The sequence below is a fragment of the Canis aureus genome, chromosome 2, assembly GCF_053574225.1.
Source record: "Canis aureus isolate CA01 chromosome 2, VMU_Caureus_v.1.0, whole genome shotgun sequence".
Taxonomy (NCBI): Eukaryota; Metazoa; Chordata; class Mammalia; order Carnivora; family Canidae; genus Canis; species Canis aureus.
In genome coordinates, this window is record NC_135612.1 from 28,869,764 (window position 1) to 28,896,388 (window position 26,625).

The window sequence follows — 26,625 nt, forward strand, 5'->3', positions numbered from 1 at the left end:
TATAGAGAAATAGAGAAATGGTGTCATGACCATTTTTCGAGAGACTATATATGTAGCTGGAAAAATGTAGTAAAGGTGAGCTTTTCGAAATAAATAAGGAAAATGATTGTGATGAAAAGATTGAAGATATGCCAGAGGAAGAAATGGTGCCAACAAAACTTTACATTAAAGGAACTCTGGGGAATAATTTACAATATTGAAAATACCAAAGATTAAATGTGGGAAGGTGATGTAAACTTGGACAGGAGTTTGGTAATTTTTAAGATACAGAAAAGATGATTGTTCCGAATCTTATATGGTGAGAATAGGCAAGCCTATTTAGACTACTCTTGCTAAGTTCATTTTCAATGTTTCTAATGTTCTAAATCATAGTGTACTATAAGTAAATTTAGTTTTACTATTTTTCTGTTTTGTATACATTTATAACTGACAGAATTTTAATATTCTTACAAAATTTTTAAAAGTCACAGATTGATTGCAAGATTCCTACTTGATTATCAGGATTGCTTTGCATGGTTTTAGCTTGCTTTCCTGCAGGTTACAATTGTGCACTGCAATGTAAAGCAAACACTGTTCTTAATTTCATTAAATTTTGGCTTTACATTCCATTTAGGTAAATTATTTCACTAAATCTGAAGATACTGTGGAAATTCTGAAATCTGAAATCTGAAAACGTAGCATTTGGTAGTTTTTTAAATTCCTCTTTCAAACTGATAAATAAAAATGGATATTCTCATAATCTGGACTATCATAAATGTAATGTAGGTATAAATTATCATAAATATAAATATAAAAAATATAAATATAGCCATATATGCCTAGTACTTATAGATTGCCTCTTATTAGGAAGTTTGTATAAAGGTAACTTTCAAATTTATTTTTCTAACTTACAGGTAAATGACCAGTAATTAAAAATTAATTCTTTCACTTTGTTTAATGCCCTCAAGATCTACCCATTTTGTCAAAAATGGCAGGATTCCTTCTTTCTCTTGGCCGAATAATATTCCATTATATCTATATATCTGTATCACCTTTATCCATTCATCAGTTGACAGATTCTTGGGTTGTTTCCATATCTTGGCTACTGTGAATAATGCTGCAGTGAACATGGGAGCACAGATATCTCTTTGAGATACTGATTTTATTTCCTTTGGATATATACCCAGAAAAGGGATTGCTGAATCTCATGATAGTTCTGTGTTAATTTTTTGAGCAAACTTCATACTGTTTTCCATAGTGGCTATACCAATTTACATTGCCACCAACAGTAGAAAGGATTCTCTTTTCTCTATATCATTACAAACACTTATCATCTCTTGTCTTCTTGGTGATAGTTATTCTAAGAGACTTGAGGTTAATACCTCACTTTAAATGTACACAATGTTATATATTAATCATATTTCAATAAATCTGGAAAACTTATTCTTCATTATACAAGTGATGTTAATACGAATGTAAATTTTAAATAATATTGGGGCATAAAAAGTTTCATCTTCTAGATACATTTTAGAACCAAATTCGCAAATTTTGTTAAAAATTGTTTTTGAACTTTAAGTAGGATAATATGGAATTAATATATTCCCTTGTTTTCATCCTTCTTTCCCTTTCAATAGCATTATACTTATATTTTGTGGTTTTTATCTTAGAGAGCTTGTGTATTCCTTGTTAGATTCATTTCTGTGTATTTTTAAATCTTGGTGACCATTATGAATGGTCCCCTTCATTAATTATATTGTTAACATTAATTGTTACTGGTATATAGGAAAACAAATGTCTTTTCTGTGTTCTGCATTTGGCATCCTAATTGAACTTTCTTCTTAGCTCTAATAGTTTTTCGTTTCCCTATGCCTGGATTTTCTGGATAATTATATCGTTGGGAAGGAATGAAAGATTTAGATTTTATTTTCAAATATTTTTAACCCATTTTTTTATATGGAAAACTAGCCTATTGCGCTCTATGCTGGAATTGGATTAACTCCATAGATCAGTTTTGGGAGAATTAGCATTTTAACAGTATTTGGCTCATGACCCATGATCATGATTCTATTTCTTCACTTGTTTAGGTCATCTATAATTTCTCTCAACAGTGTATTATTTTGGTAATACTTTTTCTAAATATTTTGTTTTGAATGCTATTTATTGAGTGATACATTTCAGTTTTCAAAGAGCAATTGTTTGCTAGTTCTACCTTTTATTAAGTAACTAATAGTTATTTTACTTGAAATTTTTTCAGTGAGCTGTTACAGCAATCATTTGTTCACACTTTTCCTTTTGTTCAGTTTTTAATTTGATTTCTAGGTAGTACCATATTTCTCTGTGGAAGCTTTTAAAATCATTAAAAATTTTTTCTGTTCGTGTGTGTGTGTGTGTGTATCATTTGACAATGCCTTTTGGCTAGAAGTAGTTTGCAGGAGGTCAGTCAGAATTTTACATTGGCTTCAAAGTTTCTTTTGTTTTCTTAATGTAATTTTTAAATTTAAATTTCCCTTTATTTTTCATGAGCCCTGAAAATGAGGTTTTATCACTTTGTACAGTTTCAGGGTAGTTTTTGGGTCTTTTTTTCATAGTTAAAAACATTTAAAGATTTCTGAATTTAATCTGCCAGAAGTTAGAATGTTGGGTATTTTACCACATTATTTTTTATATATCAAAGTACTGGCAGTGCACATCTGACTATCATAGTTGGTAGTCCTATGATTCAGTAGAGAATCTTTTCAGCAACATCTACCTGTGAAAAACCATAATAATAGTCATAGTTTATTTTATTATCTTTGGTGATATCTGAGACTTAGATTCATGGGGTAATGTTTCCAGTGTTTCATATATATATATATTTTTTTTTTTCCAATGTTTCATATGTTGAATAAAGTCTTATCTATGCTATAGAATCCTTAGGGAAGAAAAGCTACCTACTTCAAAATCTGTGGTCACTTATTACACAGGGACTCAAGTTGAAGCACTCACATATTATTTCTCTTAATATTTCTGAAAAATACATGTCTAATGTTGATAGCACATATCCATATTTTATCTTGGGTTGTGAAATGTGGTGGACTAAGGAGCATTTAGTTAAAATACTGTATTTTAGTATTCAGTATTTTTAGCTAAAATTCTGAGGAGTTGACTGCTTGGAGTTTGGAGGAATGGAATATTTGTATTTAAATCTTTGGTGTTTTGAATCTTTGATGTATTTTCTTTTAGCAAGTATTAGATGTTGAAGGTCTTTCTCAGGTAATTTACTTGGCTTTTAGCAAACCTGAACCTTTCTTTGATGAGAGTCTTAAAATTCTTAGAGTTATTGCTATATCTTATTTCATAGGCATACATATTACAAGGTATTGAATATTGTTTACCCTAAGAACATTAAAAGTAGTTTCAAATTTCCAAGTATTATTGTAAATAGTTTTTAAAAGATCTTAAACCAAATGCCAGTAGTACATTATTGTTGGTTAAATGAGAAAGTTCATATAAGAAGAAGAAACTAATGTATAATTCTTACTGTCTCCAGTTAATGTATAATAGACATTTTCGACTAAACCTAGGCATTGCTCATTCCTCTCTTCCTTCCCTCCTTCAACAAGAATGTTTCATTTGTGTACATACTTTAAAAGGATTCATCTTGTGGCTGATGCTGGCATCTTTTCATTGTTTTTGGGTTGGAAATTGCTTAAAGGGTGAGGATTTTTCCGCCATGTCGATATTCATCAAAACCAGTTCCATAAGCAGGCATGTATTTTTAGTAGTGATAGAGCGCCTTAGTGAATTTTCTCTGTTTTGCTCCACTGTTACTCTCTGAGATATAAATCAAAGATCAATTCTTTTTCCATTTCTTCATTTATTCTTGATTGCTGATTTTTAAGAGTTGCATTTGGGTCTGAAACTCTGCAAGATCTATCTCTTTGCTTCTCTCCCCTTCCTTTCCCTTCTTTTCCTTCCCTTCCCTTCCTTCCCATTTCCTCTTTCCCCTTTCTCTCTTGCCCCTCCCTTCCATCTTTCCTTCTTTCCTTTTAAATTAGCCAGTATTTATAAATTGAAAATATTGAACTTTTAAAAATAAGCCATCCTTATAACTGAAAAAAATGAGGACAGTTAAATTTAGAGAAGCACAATTTCTCTTTTCTTCCTGACTTAAAAAATTAATATGGATTTTTGGATCTGGATTATTCATTACTTATAGAAGAATAAGAACAACATGAAAGTCAGTCATTTGTTATACACCACAGTAACAGAACGAAGAGGCGAAAAAATCCCACATGATCATCTCAATTGATGGAGAAAAAGAATTTGGCACAATTCAATACTCTTTCATGATTGTAAACATTCAACAAACTAGGGCTAGGAGGAAACTGACCCAACATACTACAGGCTGTTTATGAAAAACCCACAGCTGGCATCATAGTCAGTGGTGAAAGACTGAAAGCCTTCAATAAGGAAACAGACAGGGATGCTTGTTTTTGTCTCTTCTGTTCAATATAGTATTGGAAGTTTTAGTTATAGTAGTTAGGCAAGAAAAAGAAACAAAAGGCATCCAAATTGCAAAGGAAGAGCTAAAATTATCTTTGTTCACAGACAAAATGATTTCATATTTAGAAAACTAAATATTTTACCAAAAACTTTTAAAAGTAGTAAACAATTCAGCCAAGGTGCAGTATAAAAAAACAACACATAGCAATTCGTTGCGTCCAGCACAAACAATGATAATCTGAGAAGGAAATTAAGAAAATTGTCCCATTTACAATAGCTTCAAAAAAGAATAAAATACCTAGGAATAAACTTAACCAACGGGCAAAAGACTCATACCTTGAAAACTGCAAAATATTGCTGAAAGAAAAGACACAAATGGAAAGACATCCTCTCTTTATGGATTGGAAGACTTGATATTTTTAAGATGTCAGTATCAAAGTGATTTACATAATCAGTATGTAATCAGGGACCATCAAACTCCCAGTGATGTTATTTGCAAAAACAGAAAAATCTATCCTAAAATTCATATTGACTCTGAATAGCCCAAACATTCTTGAACAAATTTATTTATAAGTCTCGTACTTCCTGATTTGAAGACTTAATTCAAAGCTACAGTAATCAGGGGATCCCTGGGTGGCGCAGCGGTTTGGCGCCTGCCTTTGGCCCAGGGCGCGATCCTGGAGACCCAGGATCGAATCCCACATCGGGCTCCCGGTGCATGGAGCCTGCTTCTCCCTCTGCCTGTGTCTCTGCCTCTCCCTCTCTCTCTGTGTGACTATCATAAATAAATTTAAAAAAAAAAAAAAAAAGCTACAGTAATCAAAACAGTGTGGTAGTGTCACAGAGACAGACATATCTACCCAGTAGAGCATGCAGAAGTAATACCTTATGTATATAATCAAATGATTTTTGACAAGGGAGAGTGACCATTCAATAGTAAAAGGATAGTCCTCAACAAATGGTGTTGGGAGTCTAGATATCTACCTGGAAGAAAATGAATTTAGACCTCTTCCTCATGCTATATATAAAATAAGGCAAAATGAATCAAAGACCTACAAGTAAGAGTTAAAACTTATAGAGGAAACACAGGACTAAAACTTAATGACATTAGATTCATCAAAGGTTTCACTAAAATGTGAGCAACAAAATAAAAAAAAAGGGTGTAATTTGAGCTGTATCGAAATTAAAATCTTTGTGTATCATATGACATCAGCAGTGTGATGAGGCACCCACAGAATGGGAAAAAATATTTTGAAATCTATAAAAAACCATCCCTTCATCATATAGGAATTAATACCTAGTGTATGTAAAGAACTCATACAATTCAATATCTAAAAAGCAGCCCGACTGAAAATAGGTAAAGTATTTGGACATATTTCTTGTTTTATACTTAAGTAGTAGGTAATATTAGGGCCATTTATGGTTAGATGATAAGTTATGCCAGGAAAGGAGGTCTTCTATATGCACTTACTCCCCAGTAGAAAGTAATGTGTAATTTTTTTCCAGAGTATATGACTTGAACTACATCACATAGAAATACTTTGGAATTGCTGTCATATCTGAAAGAATCTGGTATGTTTTTTTTATCGTATCTGAAATAAAAAATGTCCTGGATTAATTCAGTAGCAAAAAGAATATAATAGAAGAAAGAACCAGAAGTTGAAGACAGATCATTAGAAATTAGTCAATTTGCAGAGTAGATTAAAAGGAAAAGAAATGAATACAGCCTCAGGGTTTTGTTGGATAATACCTAAAGACCTAATATATGTTTAAAAGAAGAGAAAGAGATTGGGACAGTGAAAATACTTCAAGAAATAATGGTTGGTAACTACCCAAATTAATGAATGACTTAAACTTAGGGTTGAAAAGTTCAGAATATCCCAGTCATAATAAACTCAAAGAAAACCATGCCTAATCGCAAAGCAATTGTACTGTGTAAAACCAAAAATAAAAAGTAATCTTGGATGTACCTGGGGAAAAAAATGATACATATAAGGACCAGTGATTTAAGTAACTCTGTATTTCTCATCAGAAACCGTGGCAGCCAGAAGACAGTGGAACTTTTTATTTATATATGTATGTATGTATGTATGTGCGCAAGCAGGGGAGGGGCAAAGGGAGAGGGTGAGAGAATCTTAAGCAGGCTCCATGCTGAGGCTCCATTCTCAGCATGGAGCTTGACACTGGGCTTGATCTCACAACTCTGAGATCATGACCTGAACTGAAATGAAGAGTCAGATGCTCAATTGACTGAGCTTCCTAGGTGCCTCTGGAGCATCTTTTAAGTACTGAAAGAAAAAAGAGGTGATACTTGAACAACACAGGTTTGAATTGCATGGGTCCACTTATACGTATTATTTTTATAGTATAGTACTGTGTATTTCCTTTTCCTTATGATTTTCTTAATATTTTCTTTTTTCTAGCTGTATTGTAAGAATACAGTATATAACACATATAACATGCAAAATATGTGTTAATAGACTGTTTATATTATCAGTAGGGCTTCCAGTCAACAGTAGGCTATTAATATGAGGGGAGGAGTCAAAAGTTACATACACATGGATATTCAACTTGGCAGGAGGTTGGTGCCCCCTAACCCCTGCATTGTCCCAGGGTCCACCATATTTGGTAAGCATAAAGGACTAATTTTATTCTTCTTACATTATACTGAGAGGTTTTTAATGGCTATAGATAAAATATATATGGTAGCTATAATATAAAGGCTAGCAGGCAGGTAGGATTGAAAGGGCCTATCTGGTAAGGTTTCTACATTTTATTTGTCTTGATTCAGTATTAACTCAAAGTAGACTGTGAAAGATAGACTTCTCTATCTATCTAAATAATCCCTAGGGGAAGAACCACTAAAAGTTTTACAAGAATATGCAGGCAAAATAAATCAATTTAAAAGTTAAAATAGTAAATACTTAAATGCTCCCAAATAATGGGAATGACAGGGGTCAGGCAAAAACACAGGCAGTAACAAGAAAACAGGTAGTAAAACTGTAGACATGAATCAAACCACATCAAAATTACATTAAATGTGAGTGATCTAAAATTACCAACTAAAATAGATTGTTAGATAGTTGAAAATATCAGGATGCAACTCTATGTTCTCTAGGAGAAACCAGCTTTTATTTATTTTTTTTAGAGATTACTCATTTATTTAGTTGAGAGAGAGAGATAGCAAGAGAGAACCTGAGTTGTGGGGAGGGACAGAAGGAGAAGCAGACTCCCTGCTGATCAAGGAGCCTGATGCTGATTAGGGAACTCGATTCAGGGCTTGATCTCAGTACCCTGGGATCCTGACCCAAGCTGAAGGCAGTCACTTAACTGACTGAGCTACCCAAGTGCCCCAAGGAGAAACCCACTTTTATTATAAAGACATAGATAAATTAAAAATATAAGGATGGGAAATTTATACTAGGAAAACACTAAACATTAAAAAGCAGCTCTCACCCCCACCTTAGCACTTTCATTTTTCATATAGTCCTTTTGTTTCTCATAGTACTCTCTTTTACCATCTCACGTATTATCTTTGTTTATTGTCATTTGCCTTCATTAGTAGTTAATCTTTAATGGGCAAGTGTATACTGTTTACAGTTGTATCATCAAGGTCTACAATAGTCCCTGGCATGTAGTGTTCTCTCAGCAAATATTTGTTAAATGAATTTGACTCAAGGATTTTTTTTCTTCCCTCATCTGTTAGCATCTTTATATATGTAGAACAGCTGGGGAATCCTTGGAATTGTATATAGTAGGACAGGTTGTTATTGAATAACTGAAACAGTGGACCCTAGAGAACATTTGATCCCTGTCTTCTTATTTTACAAATGAGGAAATTGAGGCAGGTGTAAAATCATACAAAGATGTTTTAGGTGCAGTATTTTGTGAACTTCTGTACTACTCAGCAGGTTTATAGAATATTCAAATCAGGGTACCTAGGCAGCTCAGTCAGTTAAGCGTCTTTCAGCTCAAGTCATGATCTCAGGGTCCTGGGATTGAGCCCTGTGTGGGGCTTCCTGCCCCATAGGGAATCTGCTTCTCCCTCTCCCTCTGCCACTCCCCCGCTCCCTGCTCGTGCTCTCTCTTGCTCACTTGCTTCTCTTGCTCACTTGCTTTCTCTCTCAAATAAATAAATAAAATCTTAAAAAAAAAAAACACAAAATACTCAAATCATAATATGACATGTAAGGAAATAGAATATAAAAAGACTAGCTTGTATTAGAGTATTATTAAAGCTATCCTATAGAGAGGTCTTTTTTTTTTTTAAGACTTTATTTATTCATGAGAGAGAGAGAAAGGCAGAGACATAGCAGAGGGAGAAGCAGGCTCCCCACGGGGGGCCTGATGTGGGACTCGATCCCAGGACCCTGGGATCATGACATGAGTCTAAAGTATAGGCTCAACTACTGAGCCACCCAGGTGCCCCTGTAGAAAGGTCTTATTGAGAAATTGTTAACTGGGATTATTATGCTTAAAATATCACTTATATATTGTAAAACATTTGTTATACATTTTTAAAACTAATACTCTATTTTTTAACTAGTTTCTTAGATTTAATGTGTAATTCATAAAGAACCCCTTTTCAGGAAGTTATCCCATAGTTTAAACTTTATTTTGTAGCTACCAAAGTCTTGACTACTAATAGACCTGAAGATATATTCTGGTAATAAGAGTAAAGGAAATGGGGGTATAGGGAGACATACAATTAAAATAAATAGAAATGAAACATAGCACATAGAAAATTCCAGATGAAAAGTGTGAATTAAAAAATTCTAGAGGAAATTAGAATTGGATGACATAGTAGGCTAAATATTAGAAGATGGTTCTAGGAAGGGATAATGATTAAAGTTCGAGAGAATGTGTAAAGTAAAAAGAATTGATTTGGTAGTGTGATATGAGTATAGGCATAGAGGGACTAGAGAATGTTCTGGTAGTAGTAGGTCAATTTACTTTGATAATTACATAGTGTAAAACAATAATGATTGATGTGCTTAAAAGAAATGTTGCAAATTGTGAGGGCGTTTAATATTAAGTGAAATAGTTTGGATTCTTAGACAGTCAGGGGCTTTTGAAATCTTTGATAGAGGCTGACAGTGTGCATGGAAGTGTTTTAAGCTTGTGAAACTGTCAGTGATGTACATTATGGACAGGAATCAGAGACCATTGGAAAAGTCCTTTGTGAGGTGATAGTGACCTATTTTAGGATAGTAACAGTGAGAATTAATGTGATTGTACAAATAAATTACAATGGGACTTAGATATTTTGTAGATTTGAGTAATTCTGTTGGTTTCTGGTATCTGGGAAAACTGGTGGAAATAGGAAGTTGTAGCATGAATGCCATTTTATTATAAGTGGTTTTAGACAGCAAGTTTGAAATGAGAGAGACATCTAATAATGTCCAGTTACAGAAGTGGAATTAGGGCTGAGAGTTAAGGCTAGAGTTTGGAGAGTTGATCCCCATACTGGTGAGAGTTAAGTCATGAAGGTGAATGAAATGTTAGAAGTTTCAGAGATTGTAGAGTAGTATAGCTTGAAAAGATGGTGGTGCACAGAACTTTAGTGGGCAGAGAAGAGGACTTGGTGAAAGGAACTTTGAAGAGTAATAGTTGGAGAAGTAGGGAAACCCATGATGAGAAGGCCAGGGGAGAAATAGTTTGTCCCAAATAACATTGATTTCACACACCCCTGGCCATCCCCATTGCAAATGCGGTATAACTTTAAGAACCTGGAAAATAAAGAACAATGTAAATATTTAAAAGTATTTATAGTCTCATTAGCTATAAATGAAAACTATTGTAAATAAATATCTTATTGTGTCTTAAATTACTGTATATTTTTTCTTTAATGTGTCTATATATTTGTATATTAATACACAAGTCATTATTTGTTCTTTGATGCAGATAGTTGAGATAAGTAATAAGTAAGATAACTCAAAAAGATTTCAGTTTGTTGGGACGCCTGGGTGGCTCAGTGGTTGAGTGTCTGAGTCCTGCATCAGGTTCCCTGCATGGAGCCTGCTTCTCCCTCTGCCTAGGTCTCTGTGCCCACCCCCTCCCCCCCCATCTCTCTCATGAAGAAATAAATAAAATCTTAAAAAAAAAAGATTTCAGCTTGTTAACATCATAGCTTATTTGCTGATTCAGTTTTCTAAATATTTAATGTATGTAGAATTTGTTTTTTTTTTCCAGAATACTAATTTTAAAAAGATTTTAGCTCTAATACTCCACTTTTATTCTTCAGATGATTGCAAAAGGGAAAAATGCATCTGAACTGTTTCCTGCTGTTGTGAAGAATGTGGCCAGTAAAAATATTGAGGTACCTTTTTTTTTTTTAAGATTTTATTGATTTATTTATTTTACAGAGAGTGTGCCAGTGCGCACGTATGTGCTGAGTGAAGTTGGGGGTGTGGCAAGGGAAGAGCAGAGCGGGAGGGAGAGAGAGGGAGGAGGGGAAAGAATCTCAAGCAGACACTGTGAGCAATCCTGGGATCATGACCCCAGCTAAAACCAGGGGTCTGACACTTAACCACTCAACTGGCTGAGCCACCCAGGTGCCCTTGGGATACTATTTTGATTCATTATTTTCATGATTCCTTTTGTTGTAAAAGAATCCTGTATTTTTCAGTTACTTTGAAATGCAACAAGATCCGTAAGTATCACTAGATTTTTTTTGTTATAGTTAAGATATCCATAATCTTTTTTTTTTTTTTTTTTTTACTTTTCTGACACCTCCTGCTTAAAACCCAAAAGGTCAGAAGGATTGTGAGGGTCTGTATTCGTACTGAAAATCAAGGTCAAGCGAGCTTTTGCCCTTCTGTTGCAGGGGAGGTTTTTGTCCTCCCTGAGCTCGCCTTAGGACACCTGCATTACCATTTGATAGGGTTGCCCCCCCCCCCCCCCCCCCCCCCCCCCCCGCCAGGTGAGAGACCCTCAGGGCTTGCCCCCCTCCCCCACCAGGTCAGTGAAAAATACGATAAGAGTAGTGGTATTTCACCAGCGGCCCCGCAAGGATGGTGGCCCCCGTCCCACCCCCTCATGGGGATGGAGGGGCACCAGGGGCCTCCCACTTAAGGATATCCATAATCTTAAATGAATAAACAGTATTTGGATTTTTGGGTGGAAAATGTGAAAAGTAAATTGAGATTAATTCACCTGAGTGAATGATGATCATATTCTTAGAAGCCTGTGTACTTTAAATTCTGCTCTAGGTATTTAATTTTGAGATAGCACATGTCCAGTGAAACAGACCTAAGTTCATGCAGTATTAGGCCAGTGTTTGAACCCAAGTATTATCTCTCCAAATATAGTGTTCTTTTTGAAACATTTTAGTTTTGGTATACCCTGCCTCTGTACAGCAGGAGGTGGGCAAAAGCAGGATGTGTCATGAGCCTTTGATTACTTTTCTCTGTGTGCATTTCTCAATGGTGTTTGAAACAGAAAATCAAAGAACTTTGAGGCCAAGGTAATGTTGGGTCAAATGGACGAATGGCTTTTGATAGAGTGCGAAAGAAAAAATAAGAGCCTGTGTAGAAACCATTGAATAAGATGAGTAGGATGAAGAGTTCAGTGAAGGGGATAAGAGATTGATTTGAGCAAATGGCTTGTTTTTAAAAGAATAAAAGGCAGTTAGGAAGAGGATTGAATGATCATGTCTCTCATGCATCTCACTGTCAACTGGTATGGTAGTGATTGTCTGGAGGATATGTTTACTCAGTAGGAAGTAGTGATATATGTATGAGAATGAAAATGTCAGCACACATGCTTCCTCTTTGCCCATTGCTAACAACTGTGAACATCGACTGTGAGGAATGTGCTTGGCTCTGTTTTTGGGTCTGGAAAGTTTGACAGAAAGAGCACTCTCCATTGAAGAATATTTTCAAGGACTTAGTGACATCTGGGCAGATGTTTTAGGAGGCGATAGATGGAGTATAAGAAGCAGAAATTAAGGATATAAGGAAGTTTTTCACTTATAATCAAGTATTAATATTGCTGTTAAAGCTGTATCTCGGGGCAGCCCCGGTGGCGCAGCGGTTTAGCGCCGCCTACAGCCCAGGGTGTGATCCTGGAGACCCGGGATCGAGTCCCACATCAGGCTCCCTGCATGGTGCCTGCTTCTCCCTCTGCCTGTGTCTCTGCCTCTCTTTCTCTAGCTGTGTCTCTATGAATAAATAAATAAAATCTTTAAAAAAAATTTAAAAAAAAGCTGTATCTCTGTTTTATTTAGTAGGTGTACAGTGTACATTTTTATCTTATAACAGTCTACCGCTAGGATTTACAATATCACTGCTTTCAAGGAACATAATAACACTTCACATATACTTTGAAAACCTTAGGACAATATAATTCCATTTCTTCCTCCTAAATTTCCCATGATATCATGCATTTTACTTCTAAAAATGCTAAAACCGCCTAAAAATAAATGGTTATTTTTAGTCAGTCATCTTTTTGAAAGATTATTGAAGGATGCCTGAGTAGCTCAGTGGTTAAGCATCTGCCTTTGGGTTGGGACATGACCCTGGAGTCCCGGGTTTGAGTCCCACATCAGTTTCCCCTTGGGAGCCTGCTTTTCCCTCTGCCTATGTCTCTGCCTCTATTTCTCATGAATTAAAAAAAAAAAAGATTATTGAAATATAGTTAATATGCCAAAACTTTTAAAGCGTGCCGTTCAATGACATGTAGTGTATTTACAGAATTATACAAGCATTACTACCATCTACTTCCTCTACATTTTTGTCACCTCAAAAAGTAATCCTGCTTTCATTAGCAGTCATGCCTTTTATACCCCATCCCTAGGCAGCCAATAATCTACTTTCTGTTTCTATGGATTTGGCTATTCTGGGCATTTCATATAAATGAAGCCATATAGTATGTGATGTTTGTGTCTGGCTCCTTTTACTTAGTGTGATGTTTTCCAAGTCTGTCCATGTTATAGTGTGTATCAGTACCTCATTCCTCTTTATTGCTGAATAATATTCTGTGGTATGGATATAGTGAGTTTTGTATATTCATTCATCAGTGGCACTTGGGTTGTTTTCACTTTTTAGCTATCGTGAATAACATTACTTTAAACACGTTGTACAAGTTTGTGTGTGGACCTATGTGTTTATTTCTCTTGTAGTGATTTTATGGTTACTATATGTTTTTTTGAGGACTTACCAAACTCTTTTCAACAGTAGCTGCATCATTTTATGTTTCTATCAATAATGTATGTGAGTTATAATTTCTCCACATCCTCATTGATACTTTTCTTTTTTGAAAAAATTACTTTCTTTTAGATTATAGCTATCCTAGAGGGTATAAAGTGGAATCTCATTGCTGCTTTTGCAGTTTTTGATTTGCTTTTCTCTAGTAAAAAACCGTTGAGCATCTATTGGCCAGTTCTACATCTTCTTTGGAAAAATGTCTATTTAGATTCTTTTAACATTTTGAAATCGAATTGTCTTTCTGGGGCAGCCTGAGTGGGTTAGCAGTTTAGTGCCACCTTCAGCCCAGGGCCTGATCCTGGAGACCTGGGATCCAGTCCCGTGTTGGGCTCCCAGCATGGAGCCTGCTTCTCCCTCTGCCTGTGTCTCTGCCTCTCTCTCTCTGTATCTCTCATGAATAAATAAATAAAATCTAAAAAAGAAAAAATAATTGTCTTTCTGTTTATTGTTAGAATTCTTTATATATCATGAACACTAGACTCATATCTGGTGTCTAATTTGCATATATTTTCTCTTGTTGTATGGATTATCTTCATTTTCTTGATCATGTCCTTTGAAGCACATTTTACATTTTCATGAACTCCAATTCATCTCTTTTTATTTGTTTGCTTATACTTTAGGTATTATACTTAAGAAATGGATGCTTAATCCAAAGTCATGGAGATTTATACTTGTCTTTCATAAGAGTTCTGTAGATTCAGCTTTAATATAGTACTGTGATCCATTTTTAATTCATCTGGGTGCTTAATCCAAGGATCCAATGATTTATACTTGTCTTTCCTAAGAGTTCTATAGATTTAACTTTTATATATATGGCTGTGATCCACTTTGAATCTCCAAGAAACTACTTATCTGCTTTCTGTCACTATAGTTTTGTCATTTTTTGAATTTCTTATAAATTAAACCAGATAGTATGGTATCTCTTTGATTTCCTTTACTGAGGAGTCTTGAGATTCACCTATGCTGTTTCATGTTGTCACATTTTGTTCCTTTTTGCTATAATCTGATGTTTCACAATTTTTACATTGACTTGTTACACTGCACTGGAATAAAATGCTATATGTGGTCATGTATTTTAATTTTTCTTGTATTTTAATTTTTGTTTAATTTTTTTTTCTTTTCTAAATACCTAGATCAATTGCATTGTCTGAGAAATGGATATTTAGTTTTAAGAAAATAGTGTATGGAGTTTTCCAGAGTGGTTGTACCATTTATATTCCCACCAGCAATTGTATATGAATTCCAGTTGGTTCACATCGTTTCTGACTTGATCTTATTAGACTAGATCTTATTAGACTCAACATTAGCCACTTTGGTAGGTGTATAATGTTATTTCGTTGTGCCTTTCTTTGCATTTTCTTATATTTAGTGATGCTGAGCATCTTTTTATGATTTATTGGTTAGTTGTATCTCTTCTAAACTATTCAGATCTTTAGCTTGTTTTTAAATTTTTTTCTTATTTTAAAGTGTAAAAATTCTGGTACCAGTCTTCTGTCAGATAGTTATTTACTCTTATTTATTTTCTCTTGGTCTGTGGCCTGCCTTTTTTGTTTTAATATCTTTTTAAAAAAACAAACATTTGATTTTTGATAAAGTCCATTTTATCTGTTTTTTTTTTTTTTCAGTTATACTTCTTGATTTTTTGTGACCTGTTTAAGAAATCTTTGCCTAACCTAATGTCAAAGATTTTCCTGGTTTGTTCTAAAAGTTTAATAGTTTCAGCTATTGTATTTAGGTCTGTGATCCATGTCATAAGTCTGTGATCCACAGGTTCTGTGATTCACTGGGAGGATTCATAAGACTCAAGATATAGTCATACTGATAGCTATGATTTATTACAGTGAAAAGACACATAGCAAAATTAGGCCCTGAAAGAGGTATGTGAGGTGAAGTCCAGAGGAAATTAGATACAAACTTCCAAGTTTCCTTTCCCAATGTTTTTCCCAGTGACAGTCAATTCCTCCAGCATCAATTGTGACAAAAAGTATGAAGTGGTGTCCACTGGGAAAGCTCATTAGTGACTAAGTGCCCACGTCTTTCGGGGCAGGGGTGGGGGCACTGTTCATATAGGCATTAACTGTCTAGCAAGTGCCAAAATTCCGACTCCCTGAAAGAAAGCAAATGTGTGTTTGTTTTTGTTAAAGATTTTTTTTTTTAACTTATTCATGAGAGACACACACAAAGAGAGGCAGAGACACAGGCAGAGGGAGAAGCAGGCTCCATGCTGGAAGCCTGATGTGGGACTCAATCCCGGGACTCCAGGATCACACCCCGAGCAAAAGGCAGATGCTCAACCGCTGAGCTACCCAGGCGACCCAAGAAAGCAAATGCTGAGCATAAACCATATTGTTTGTATGTAAACCCTCTTTCTCAGTTAGAGAATGTGGAAATTACCCTTGAAATTCAAGTTCCCAGATGCCATCAGGCCAACTTTGTAAGCAGACTTTCTAAGGATAGCAGTCTCTGGCCTACTATATTAATTCTTTACTGTGCACTACATTTTAAATTAGATATTGTGTGTGATATGAGTTAAGATTTGAGATTTCAAAATAATTTTTTTTCCAGATATTCGATTGTTCTGATACCATATTTAAGAAGACCAAATCTTTTCACCCTTTGAATTACCCTGCCTTCTTGTGAAATATTGTTGATCTGTTTTGTGCCATTGATCTGTTTGCCATATCACACTGCCTTGTTTACTATAGTCTTATTTTGAGTCTTGAAGTCTGGTAGCATAAGCACTGCAGTCTTGTTCCGTTTTTAACATTATTTTGGGTAATCTGGGTCCTTTGTCTTTTTATGTAAGTGTTAAAATTAGCATGTCAGTATCTTCAAAAGCCTGTTAGGATTGATTTTGTTTACATTGAATTTATAGATCACTTTGAGAAGAATTACTATCTTTACCGTATTAAGTCTTCCAGCCCGTGAATGTGGTCTTCTGTAATTTCCTTTTGCAGTATCTTGTAGTTTTTGGTATGCAAGTTTTGCACATGCTTTAAATTTAGTTTTTAGGAGTTTTGAGTGCTATTTTAAACAACATTGTGTTTTTGATTTCATTTCCCAATTGGTTATTGCTAGCATGCAGAATTGACTTTGTATATTGATCTTGTGTCCTTGCTAAATTCACTTATTAGTTCTGAAAGCTATTTTATAGATTTCATCGGCTTTGTTACATAAATGATAATATCATGTACAACTATAATTTTATTTTTCTATTCCTTTTTTCTTCTTGTCATATTATATTGAGCACAGTGTACATTACGATGTTGAATAAAAGTGATGAGAATGGTTATCCTTGTCTTGTTTCTCGTTTAGAAAGCACTGAGCCTTTTACCATTGATTATGATATTAGCTATAGGGTTTTTTTGCAGCTGTCTGTAATCCTGTTGAGGAGTTCTTTCTATCCCTACTTTCCTGGAAGTTTTTATAGTGAATGAGTTTTGAAATTTTTTCAAGTGCTTTTTCAGTAACTACTGAAATTATCATGATTTTTCTCTATTCTCTTAATATGGTAAATGAATAGGATTGATTTTCACTTACTAAACTTTTTTATTCATGGGGTAAACCCGTCATAGTCAGGATGTATTAAACGTTTATACTGTTAGAATTGATTTCCTAATTTTTTGTTAAGGAATTTTTCATCTGTATGTTATTGAAGGATTTTTTTTCCCTTGCAGTGGCTTTTGTTTTGATATCATGGTAATCAGGTTAATACTGGCTTTATAAAATGAGTTGAGACTTGTTTCTCCTTTGTTGTAGAGTATGTGTAGGGTTATTTTATCTTAAATGGTATTATTTTATCCTTACTATGAAATCATCTGGGCTTGGAGTTTATTTTATGGGAAGGTTTTAAATGATGAATTCAAGTTGTTTATTGAGTATAGACCTCTGTGGGAAATAGTTAACTCAGTAGGCTTGGGTTGCTCAAACGCTGTATATTCAGTAGAAAGATGTTCTCATGACTCTCCCTTGTCTGTCTTGGGCAGACTGAGCTAGTGGACTATTCTCTCTGATAAAAGTGTTTAATGTCTCTGTTGTCTTGAGCCGTGGTGTACTAGTTTGTCCAGATAATGTATACTAAAAATGCAATTTATGGTAGACACCTGCTTTTTCTTTTCCTGTTCTGAAGCTTCTGTTACTGATCTCATACGTAGTGATGACAGTGATTGTAGTTGTACGATATGTATGTGACTGATCCCTAATAAATGCTTTGGACAATCTTTCTCAGTCAAGTTTCCTGGTTGGCAATATTTTGTACATGTCATCACACACTGTTGCTCAAGGAATTAAGCAGATCTTATGCTGATTCCACTGGTGAAAGGACTCTTGGAAGCTTGTGTCTGGTTTCCTCTGGACTTCACCCATGTATCTTGTCCTTTTGCTAATTTTTTACTGTGTATGCTTTTGCTGTAATGAACCATAACCCTGAGTGTAACAACTTTTGGAGTCTTGTAAATCCTTTTGGCCAGTCATCCAGCCTGAAGATGGTCTTGGTGGACCTCCAACACAGGGCTATTTAGATTTTCTATTTCTTATTGGACTTGGATTAGTAATTTGTCATTCAAGAAATTTATCCATTTCATTCAGGTTGTCAGTTTATTAAAGTAAGGTTGTTAGTAATATTTCCTTAGTATTAGTGTCTATGCCTTCTGTAGTGATATTTTTCTCTTTTCTTCCTGATATTGGTAGTTCTTATCTTTTTTCTTGATTAATTTAGAACCTAATCAATTGTATTGACCTTTTGAAAAATAGCTTTTGATTTTATCAGCTTACTTTTTTCTGTTTTCTATGTTATGATGGGTTTTTCATAATTAATGACTTGTATTTATCTTTCATATTTCAGGCTTATACATAATTTAGGGTTTGTTCTTTTTTTAAATATCTTGAGTTGGGAACTAAGATAAAATCTTTTTGTTAACATAAATTTTTAACACTATTTCCTTCTAAACATTGCTTCATTAGCATTTTCCAAATTTAATGTTATGCATTTTTGTTGTTTAGTTAAAAATATTTTTTATTTACTTTATGATTTCTGTTTCGACTCATGGATTATTTAAGAGTACATTGTTTAATTTCCTGACATTGGGGGTGGAAAGGTTGTCTTAATGATTTTATCCTTGATTGCTTTGTAACATGATTCTATTTTAGTCTTAAAGCATACCTAATGTTATTTCATTCTTAAACCTTATAGGAACTTGTTTATAGATCATCAAAGTTTATTTTGGTGTGCATACCATGCTCAAAGAGAATGTATATTCTGCTATTGTTGGATATGTGTTATTTAAATAAATGTGGTTAATATTGGTTAGATTTTTAAAATTATTTTTACTGACCTCTTGTCTAGTTGTTCCACTGATTGCTAGTAGAGGGATTTTGAATCTCCAATAAATAAATAAATAAATAATATATATATATATATATATATATTATAGTTAAGTACTCCCGTCAGGCATCACTCTTTTTATGTCATCATGATAAATTGACCCTTTTATCCTAAAATAAGTCCTTCTTTATCTCTGGTAATACTTTTTTTTTTTAAGTCTATTTGATTTGTTATTAATACTGCCTCTCTAGCCTTCTCATCTCTTTGTATGGTATATCTTTTCTTCATCTATTTGCTCTCAGCCTGTGTCTTTGTATCTAATGTGCATCTCTTACTAACAGCATGTGGCTCCATTTTTTCTCCATCCATTCTGTCAAACTGTGTCTTTAAATTGGATTGTTTATTCTTGTAACACTTAATATCCTATTGATGTGTTCAGATTTGAGTGTACTGTTATGTTATACTGTTCCTTTTTATTTGCTTCATTTGTTTCTTTTTTCTTTCCTTCCCTTGTTTTGGAGGAAATCCCATTTTAAATGTTCTTGTTTTTATTTTTACTGTGTTTATTTTTGCATTATTTTTACTGTTGACTGTATTTATTCTTTTTGTAGTCTTATTTAATATTGCATCTGTTCACTTAAAATAAAGAAATCTTACAGCTGTATACATCCATATTCCTTCTATCTTTTATATTTTAGATATTATACGTGTGAGATTAAAAACATCATGACATCATGAGACAATGCAAAAAAATTTTTTTAACAGATTTTATTTATTTAAGAGAGAGAGAGCACAAACAGGGGGAGTGGCAGAGGGAGAGGGAGAAGCAGACTCTGCTGAATAGGGAGTCTGATGAGGGGCTTGATCCCAGGACCCTGGGATCATGACCTGACCCAAAGGCAAATGCTTAACCAACTGAGCCACCCAGGTGCTCTGCAATTTTTGTTTTAAATACTCATGATATTTATTTACTTGTTTGTTTATTTAATTTAAATTCAGTTGGCCAACAACTAGTATAACACTCAGTGCTCATCTCATCACATACCCTCCTTAATGCTTATCACTCAGTTACCCTATCCCACCCCCACTTTCCCTTCTGCAACCCTTAAATACTCATGGTTTTTTAAAGACAAAAACCTAGAAAAAAGTATTTATCATTTATTCAGATATTTACCATCCCAATGTTCTTTGTGTTGTTAAGATCCAAATTTCTATCATTATCTTCCTGCCTTAAAAAATACCATTAGCGGGGATCCCTGGGTGGCGCAGCGGTTTGGCGCCTGCTTTTGGCCCAGGGTGACATCCTGGAGACCCGGGATCGAATCCCACATCGGGCTCCCGGTGCATGGGGCCTCCTTCTCCCTCTGCCTGTGTCTCTGCCTCTCTCTCTCTCTCTCTCTCTCTGTGACTATCATAAAAAAAAAAAAAAAGATTAAAAAAAAATACCATTAGCTTTTACTGTGGTGCAGATCTGTTGGTGATGAAATCTCTTAACTGAAAGTGTTTCCATTTTACCTCTATTGCTAAAGCATCATTTCATTGGTTGTAGGATGCTGAGTTATGTAGATGTTGTTTTTCTTTCAGTGCTCTAAAGATACTTTAAAGATCCTCTTTAATTCCTTATGCAATGTCCCTTTTAATTGAATATTGATAACACTTTTGTAATTTGTCCTTTTTCTCTTGCAGCTTTTTTGCTTTACTATTTATCTTTGACTTTTCAGTTGTCTTGGTTTGAGCTTCTTTGCGTTCATTTGTTTTGGGGTCTGTTAATATCTTAGATCCAAGAATTTTTGCTTTTGATCAAACTTAGGGAAATTCTGGCTGTTTTTTCTCTTCTTTTTATTTTATTTTTTTTAGTTTCAGGTGTACAGTATAATAATTCACTCCCAGACATCACCCTGTGCTCATCACGACAAGTGTACTCCTTAATCTCCATCACCTATTTAACCCATGCCCCTACCCACCTCCCCTGTGGTAACCATCATTTTTTTTCCCCTATAGTAAGAATCTGTTTCTTGTTTTTTCTCTTGGTTTGTTTTGTTTCTTAAATTCCACATGTGAGTGAAATCATAGGGTATTTTTCTCTGCCTGACTTCGAAATTTTCACTTACATTGTGTTTTCTAGCTCCATGCATGTCATTGCAAATGGCAAGATTTCATTCTTTTTTTATGGCTGAATAATATTAAACACACACACACACACACACACACACCATCTCTTCTTTATTCATTTGTCAGTCGATGGACACTTGGGCTGCTTCCTTATCTTGGCTATTGTAAATAATGCTACTAGAAACATCAATGTGGCCATAATGTCTTCATATAATATTTTGGTCCATTCTTTTCTTCTGATATTTAAATTACATATGTATTATATTTTTCATATTGTCTAATAGTGTATGAAGCTTTGTTTTGGTTTTCTTATGTCTTTTTTGTTTTCGTCACACTGGATTTTTATTCATCTGTTTTCCATTCCAATTCACTTATTCATTCTTCTGCCATTTTCATTTGATTGTTCAGTGCATTCAGTGAGGTTTTTTTCATTTTAGAATTTCTAGTTCTTTTTTTTTTTTTTTTTGCTGAGCTTTGGTTTATTCATTGAGAGCACATTTTCTTTTACCTAAGAGTAAGTGTTATAGCAGTTTTAAAATCATTGTCTGCTGGTTCCAGTACCTTGTTTATCTCAATTTGCATTTCGTTGATTTTCTTGTGTTTATGAATATGTACACAGTATTCCAGTATTCCGTTTCTTTAGTTCTTCTTCTTCTTCTTCTTCTTTTTTTTTTTTTTTAAGATTTTATTTTTATTTATTCATGAGAGACACAGAGAGAGGCAGAGACATAGGCCAAGGGAGAAGCAGGCTCCCCGCAGGGAGCCTGATGTGGGACTGGATCCCAGGACTCTGGGATCATGACCTGGACCCAAGGCAGATGCTCAACCAGTGAGCCACCCAGGTGCCCCTCCTTAGATATTATTATGTTGGGTAATTTCGAGCTCTGTTCTTGACGTTATATTAAATCACAGAGATTCTATATTCTTTTATTTTTCCTCCACAGGTGGTATTTTTGAAGGTAGTTACCTTGACTGGGTTCATATTGGAAATTCTATTAAGTAGCAACTTTGGCCTCATTTTGTATTTTTTGTCTTTTGCTGAGCTGCTTTGAGTCTATTCTCTGCTTGCATGATTCAGGAGTTAGACAGAGATGTGGGTAGAGACTGCTTGAGGAGCCCATCTCTGGCTCTCTCCGTGGTGGGATTCCCCTATTTTTTTCAGGGGCCATAATTTTCCTAGGTTCAGTTTTTTTGTTCCTTTGGCCAGAGAGACTGGTTGGACACATCAGTGCCTCTACTTGGATTTCATCCAATACTCATTTTGCCTCATCAGAAAGCCATGGGAATGGGATTTTACACAGCCCTCTTTCTTATCACCTTTGAGCATATACTCCTAACCAGAGTCTATCTGCTGCTGTTTCACCACCAGGGCCCACACTACTTTTGTAATAAGTAGTTTTTTTAGTTTTCTGTGGGAGATTGTTCCAGTACAATTTTATTCCAAAATTACCAGAAGTGCAGTTATCTATTAAAGATAGAACTGCCCACTCCCTGAAGGTCTTTTTGTATTCTTTCATGTTTACCATTTGTGACCCTCTTCATCCCTTCGAAATACCACATTTGATATTATTTTCCTTATGACTAGAGGACATTTCTTGTTTTGCTGGTAATGAATTCTTTCAGGTTTTATTTTAAAAAGTCTTTATTTTGCATACATTTGAAAATGTTTTGCCTAGTAGAATTTACAGTTCTAGATTTGCAGTCTTTTTTGTTCAGTATTTAAAAAATATTTCAGGGATCCCTGGGTGGCCCAGTGGTTTAGTGCCTGCCTTCAGCCCAGGGCGCGATCCTGGAGTGATCAGGCTCCCTGTGTGATGCCTGCTTCTCCCTCTGCCTGTGTCTCTGCCTCTCATGAATCATGACAGAGTCTCTCTGTCTCTCATGAATAAATAAATAAATAAAATCTTAAAAAATATATATATTTCATTGTTTTCTGTCCTGCAAGTTTCCTGTCATTGTTAATCTCCATTTCATTGTGTGTATATTACACACACAATGTCTTTCTTTTCTCTTGTTGGTTTTAAGGTTTTCTCTCTAGCACTGGTTTTAAAGTTTATTTTGATATGCCTTGGCATTTTTTCCCCCTCATCCTCCTTCAGGTTTGTTGAGCATCTTATATTTGTGGGCTTATGATTTTTTTAAAATTTGGTAACATTTCAGCCATTGGTTTTTTATTTTTATTATTTTTATTTTTTAAAGATTTTATTTATTTATTCATGAGTGTCAGAGAGAGAGAGAGAGAGAGAGAGAGGCAGAGAAGACACAGGCAGAGGGAGAAGCAGGCTCCATGCAGGAAGCCCGATGTGGGACCTGATCCCGGGACTCCAGGATCATGTCCTGGGCTGAAGGCAGGTGCTACACCGCTGAGCCACCCAGGGATCCCTAACCGTTAGTTTTTTAAAAATATATTTTGTCTCCTTTCTCTCCTGGCACTTCTAGTACACATGCAGACTAATTGATGTCCTATAGGTCACTGATGGTTTGTTCTTTTCCTCCAGTCTTCTCTCTGTGCTTCATTTCTATTGCTGTATACTCAAGTTAACTGACTTTTCCTTTTGTTGCGCCTAATTTGTAATCTCTTCCACTGTATTTATCATGTTAGCTCTTATATTTTTCATCTCTAGTTGTTTCATTGGATCACTTTCATGTCTTGTAGTTCTTTTACTATACTCATATTTTCGTCTGCTTTCTTGGGCATATGGCTCATATTTATAATAGTTATAAAATCCTTCTGCCTTTTTTTAAAAGATATTATTTTTATGTAAACTCTATTGCCAATGTGAGGCTCAAACTCATGACTCCAAGATCAGGAGTCCCTCTGCTCTTTCTGTTATTTTGAGTCTTTTTCTGTGGATTGATTTTTCTCATGGTTATAATTCATATTTTCCTAATTTTTTAATATCCTTAGTAAATTTTAACTACATGTTAAACAATATGAAATTTATGCTATCAGTTGCTGGATCTTGTATTCCTTTAAATTGTGTTTTTTTTTTTTTTTTGGTGCACAGTCAAGTTATATGGAATCATTTCATTCTTGCAAAGCATACATTTAAACTTTATTAGGTAGTACAGAAATATTTTTAGTCTAGGTTAATCCCACTCCTAAGGTAATACTTTTTTTTAGGATTCTATTAAAAAATTCATGTATTTATGAGATATTTTCTCTGTGGCTGTTAGGAACATTAATTATTCCTAGTTCTTTGTGATCGTTGAGATCTATTCTGCCTACCTTTTCCCAGTGTTTGTTTTTGGTGTTCTGTGTTCTTTGTGTTGGCCTTTTTTTTTGGGGGGGGGGAGGGGTCCGGCCTCAGGTAGTTTCATCTCACTCTTATACATATCAGTGCTTAGTCTAAGACTTGGTGGAGGTCCTCTGCTGTGTGTGTGCTCTCTATCTCTGAAGTTTCCTTCCAGTTGTTTTTCTGCTCTGCAAATTCTAGCAGCCTTGGCCTCTAAACTTTTGATATCTGTCTCCTAAGTACAGTGAATCTTCTGGATTCTGTTTGAGTTACCCTTTGTGTGCTGGTAGGTTTATTACCCTCTGTGGTAGCACTCCCCTCAGCTTTTCCCTCTGAGGATTCACTGTACTGTGCTGCTTATTGTCCAGCATATGAAAACTATTTTTTCTCTTGATTTTCTGTTCAAGGTAGGAGAGTAAATGAGGTCTCTCAGTTATTATTAAATTATAGCTTGATATAAAAATCTCTTAGCTGTTTCTAAAGCCTTAAAAATATATGAAACATTATTGAACAAATGAAACATTTGTTTCAGTTTTCCCTACTTTGATTGTGGAATTGTCAGTTTATACCTGACAATTGTATATACCTATACATACTTGAAAATTCACATCATCTTTTCCAACTTCTACATCAAACTTCTATAGCAGAGTCTTAAAGTGCTTTATGGCCAGAATATATTGAGTGAGCCATATATCTTTAGCAATTTTATAGTCAATGCTTACGTATTTTTAGTTTTAAAAACAAAGCATTTTTAAAATGAAAAGATTGCGTAGGTACAGGAAAAAATAAGAGTGACTAAAAATAATCTTTTTCTTTTAAGACGTTTATTTATTTGAGAGAGAGATGGAGAGTGAGAGAGCACAAGAAGGGGAACAGCAGAGAGAGAGGCAGAAGCAGGCATCCTGCTGAGCAGGGAGCCCCATGCAGGACTCTATCACAGGACCCTGGGATCATGACCTGAGCCAAAGGCAGACACTTAACCGACTGAGCCACTGAGGCACCCCTGAATAAAATAATCTTGACTTCAGAATGATGGTAGAATTTTTTAAGTAGAGCAATAAGTCAGTGTGGTCACACTTCAGTTGTTATATAATATAAATACAAGATTGATGTGAAGTAGACTCTTAGTTATTATTTTAGCACTATGACAGTAGATTAGATGTTAGTATGTCTCTAATGTCAATTAGTAGTTTAAATAGTTTTTTCTCATATAAGTTTTGTTAGTTTATATAATCTTGGATTTATGTATTCAAAATCTGGAAAAGTAAAAGTGGGAGTATATGCAATTTCTAGAGTACACATTTCCATATATAGAAAAAAATTCCCATCACCATTTTAACTTTATTAGAATAATTTGTTATAGCATTTTAGAGATAAGTACTTTAAGCCCATTTTTAGATACTTTTAAAAGTATACTTAATTTTTGTATTAGATAATGCATACATTATATATATATATATATATATTTTAAATTTTTATTTATTTATGATAGTCACACAGAGAGAGAGAGAGAGAGGCAGAGACATAGGCAGAGGGAGAAGCAGGCTCCATGCACCGGGAGCCCGATGTGGGATTCGATCCCGGGTCTCCAGGATCGCGCCCTGGGCCCAAAGGCAGGCGCCAAACCGCTGCGCCACCCAGGGATCCCACATTATATATTTTTGATAGGTGAATTTTGCTACTTAAATGATTAGCCATCAATAAGCTCACTAACTTGGGTCAATTAAAATCAAAACACTCAATTCATTTAAATTGGACTTAAATAACTTGACAGACCGTTCCTTCTAAGAGTCCAATTAATAAGAGAAATGTAGAATAAACATGTAATCTAGTATTTGCAAATTTGAGTCATCATTAATTTAATATTTATTAAGCACAATATTTATGCGCTTGTTACCATTTATAATTCTGAATTGATAATTTGAATAGGTAAATACTCTTTGATGTATCATGGTCATGCTGTCTGAGCTGCTGCTTTTTTTTTTTTTTTTTTTAAGATTTTATTCATTTATTTATATGAGAGAAAGAGACAGAGAGAGAGAGCCGAGGGCAAATGCTCAACTGACTGAGCCAACCAGGTGCCCCTGCTGTCTGGCTTCTAATTTGATGTAGCTTTATGGCCTCTAATATAAGTGCAGATATCTGAAAAAAATTGAAATTTGACTCAGAAAAATTGTGTGATATAGGTAAAGCTATTGTCTTAGTATTTTAGGAATAGTCTTTTGGTAGCAACAATGATTGCTAACACTTAAAAGAAGCTGTGTGTACATATATTTTCATTTTA

The 26,625-nt window shown here is 34.7% G+C and overlaps 1 protein-coding gene across 7 annotated transcripts in view; it reads left to right on the forward strand.

Moving 5' to 3' along the window:
- Positions 1-26,625, forward strand: part of AP3B1 (adaptor related protein complex 3 subunit beta 1) — a 265,282-nt gene that overhangs the window by 33,167 nt on the left and 205,490 nt on the right. For 6 of the 7 annotated variants that reach the window (XR_013362344.1, XM_077867315.1, XM_077867294.1 and 3 more), the window contains exon 3: positions 10,709-10,783. The exons of the other annotated variant lie outside the window; for it this stretch is intronic. Coding sequence is in view for 5 of the 6 variants with exons in the window: in XM_077867315.1 (XP_077723441.1) it covers positions 10,709-10,783 (75 nt within the window). In the remaining variant the exon portion in view is untranslated. The remainder of the gene's footprint in view (positions 1-10,708; positions 10,784-26,625) is intronic. 7 annotated transcript variants of the gene reach the window in all.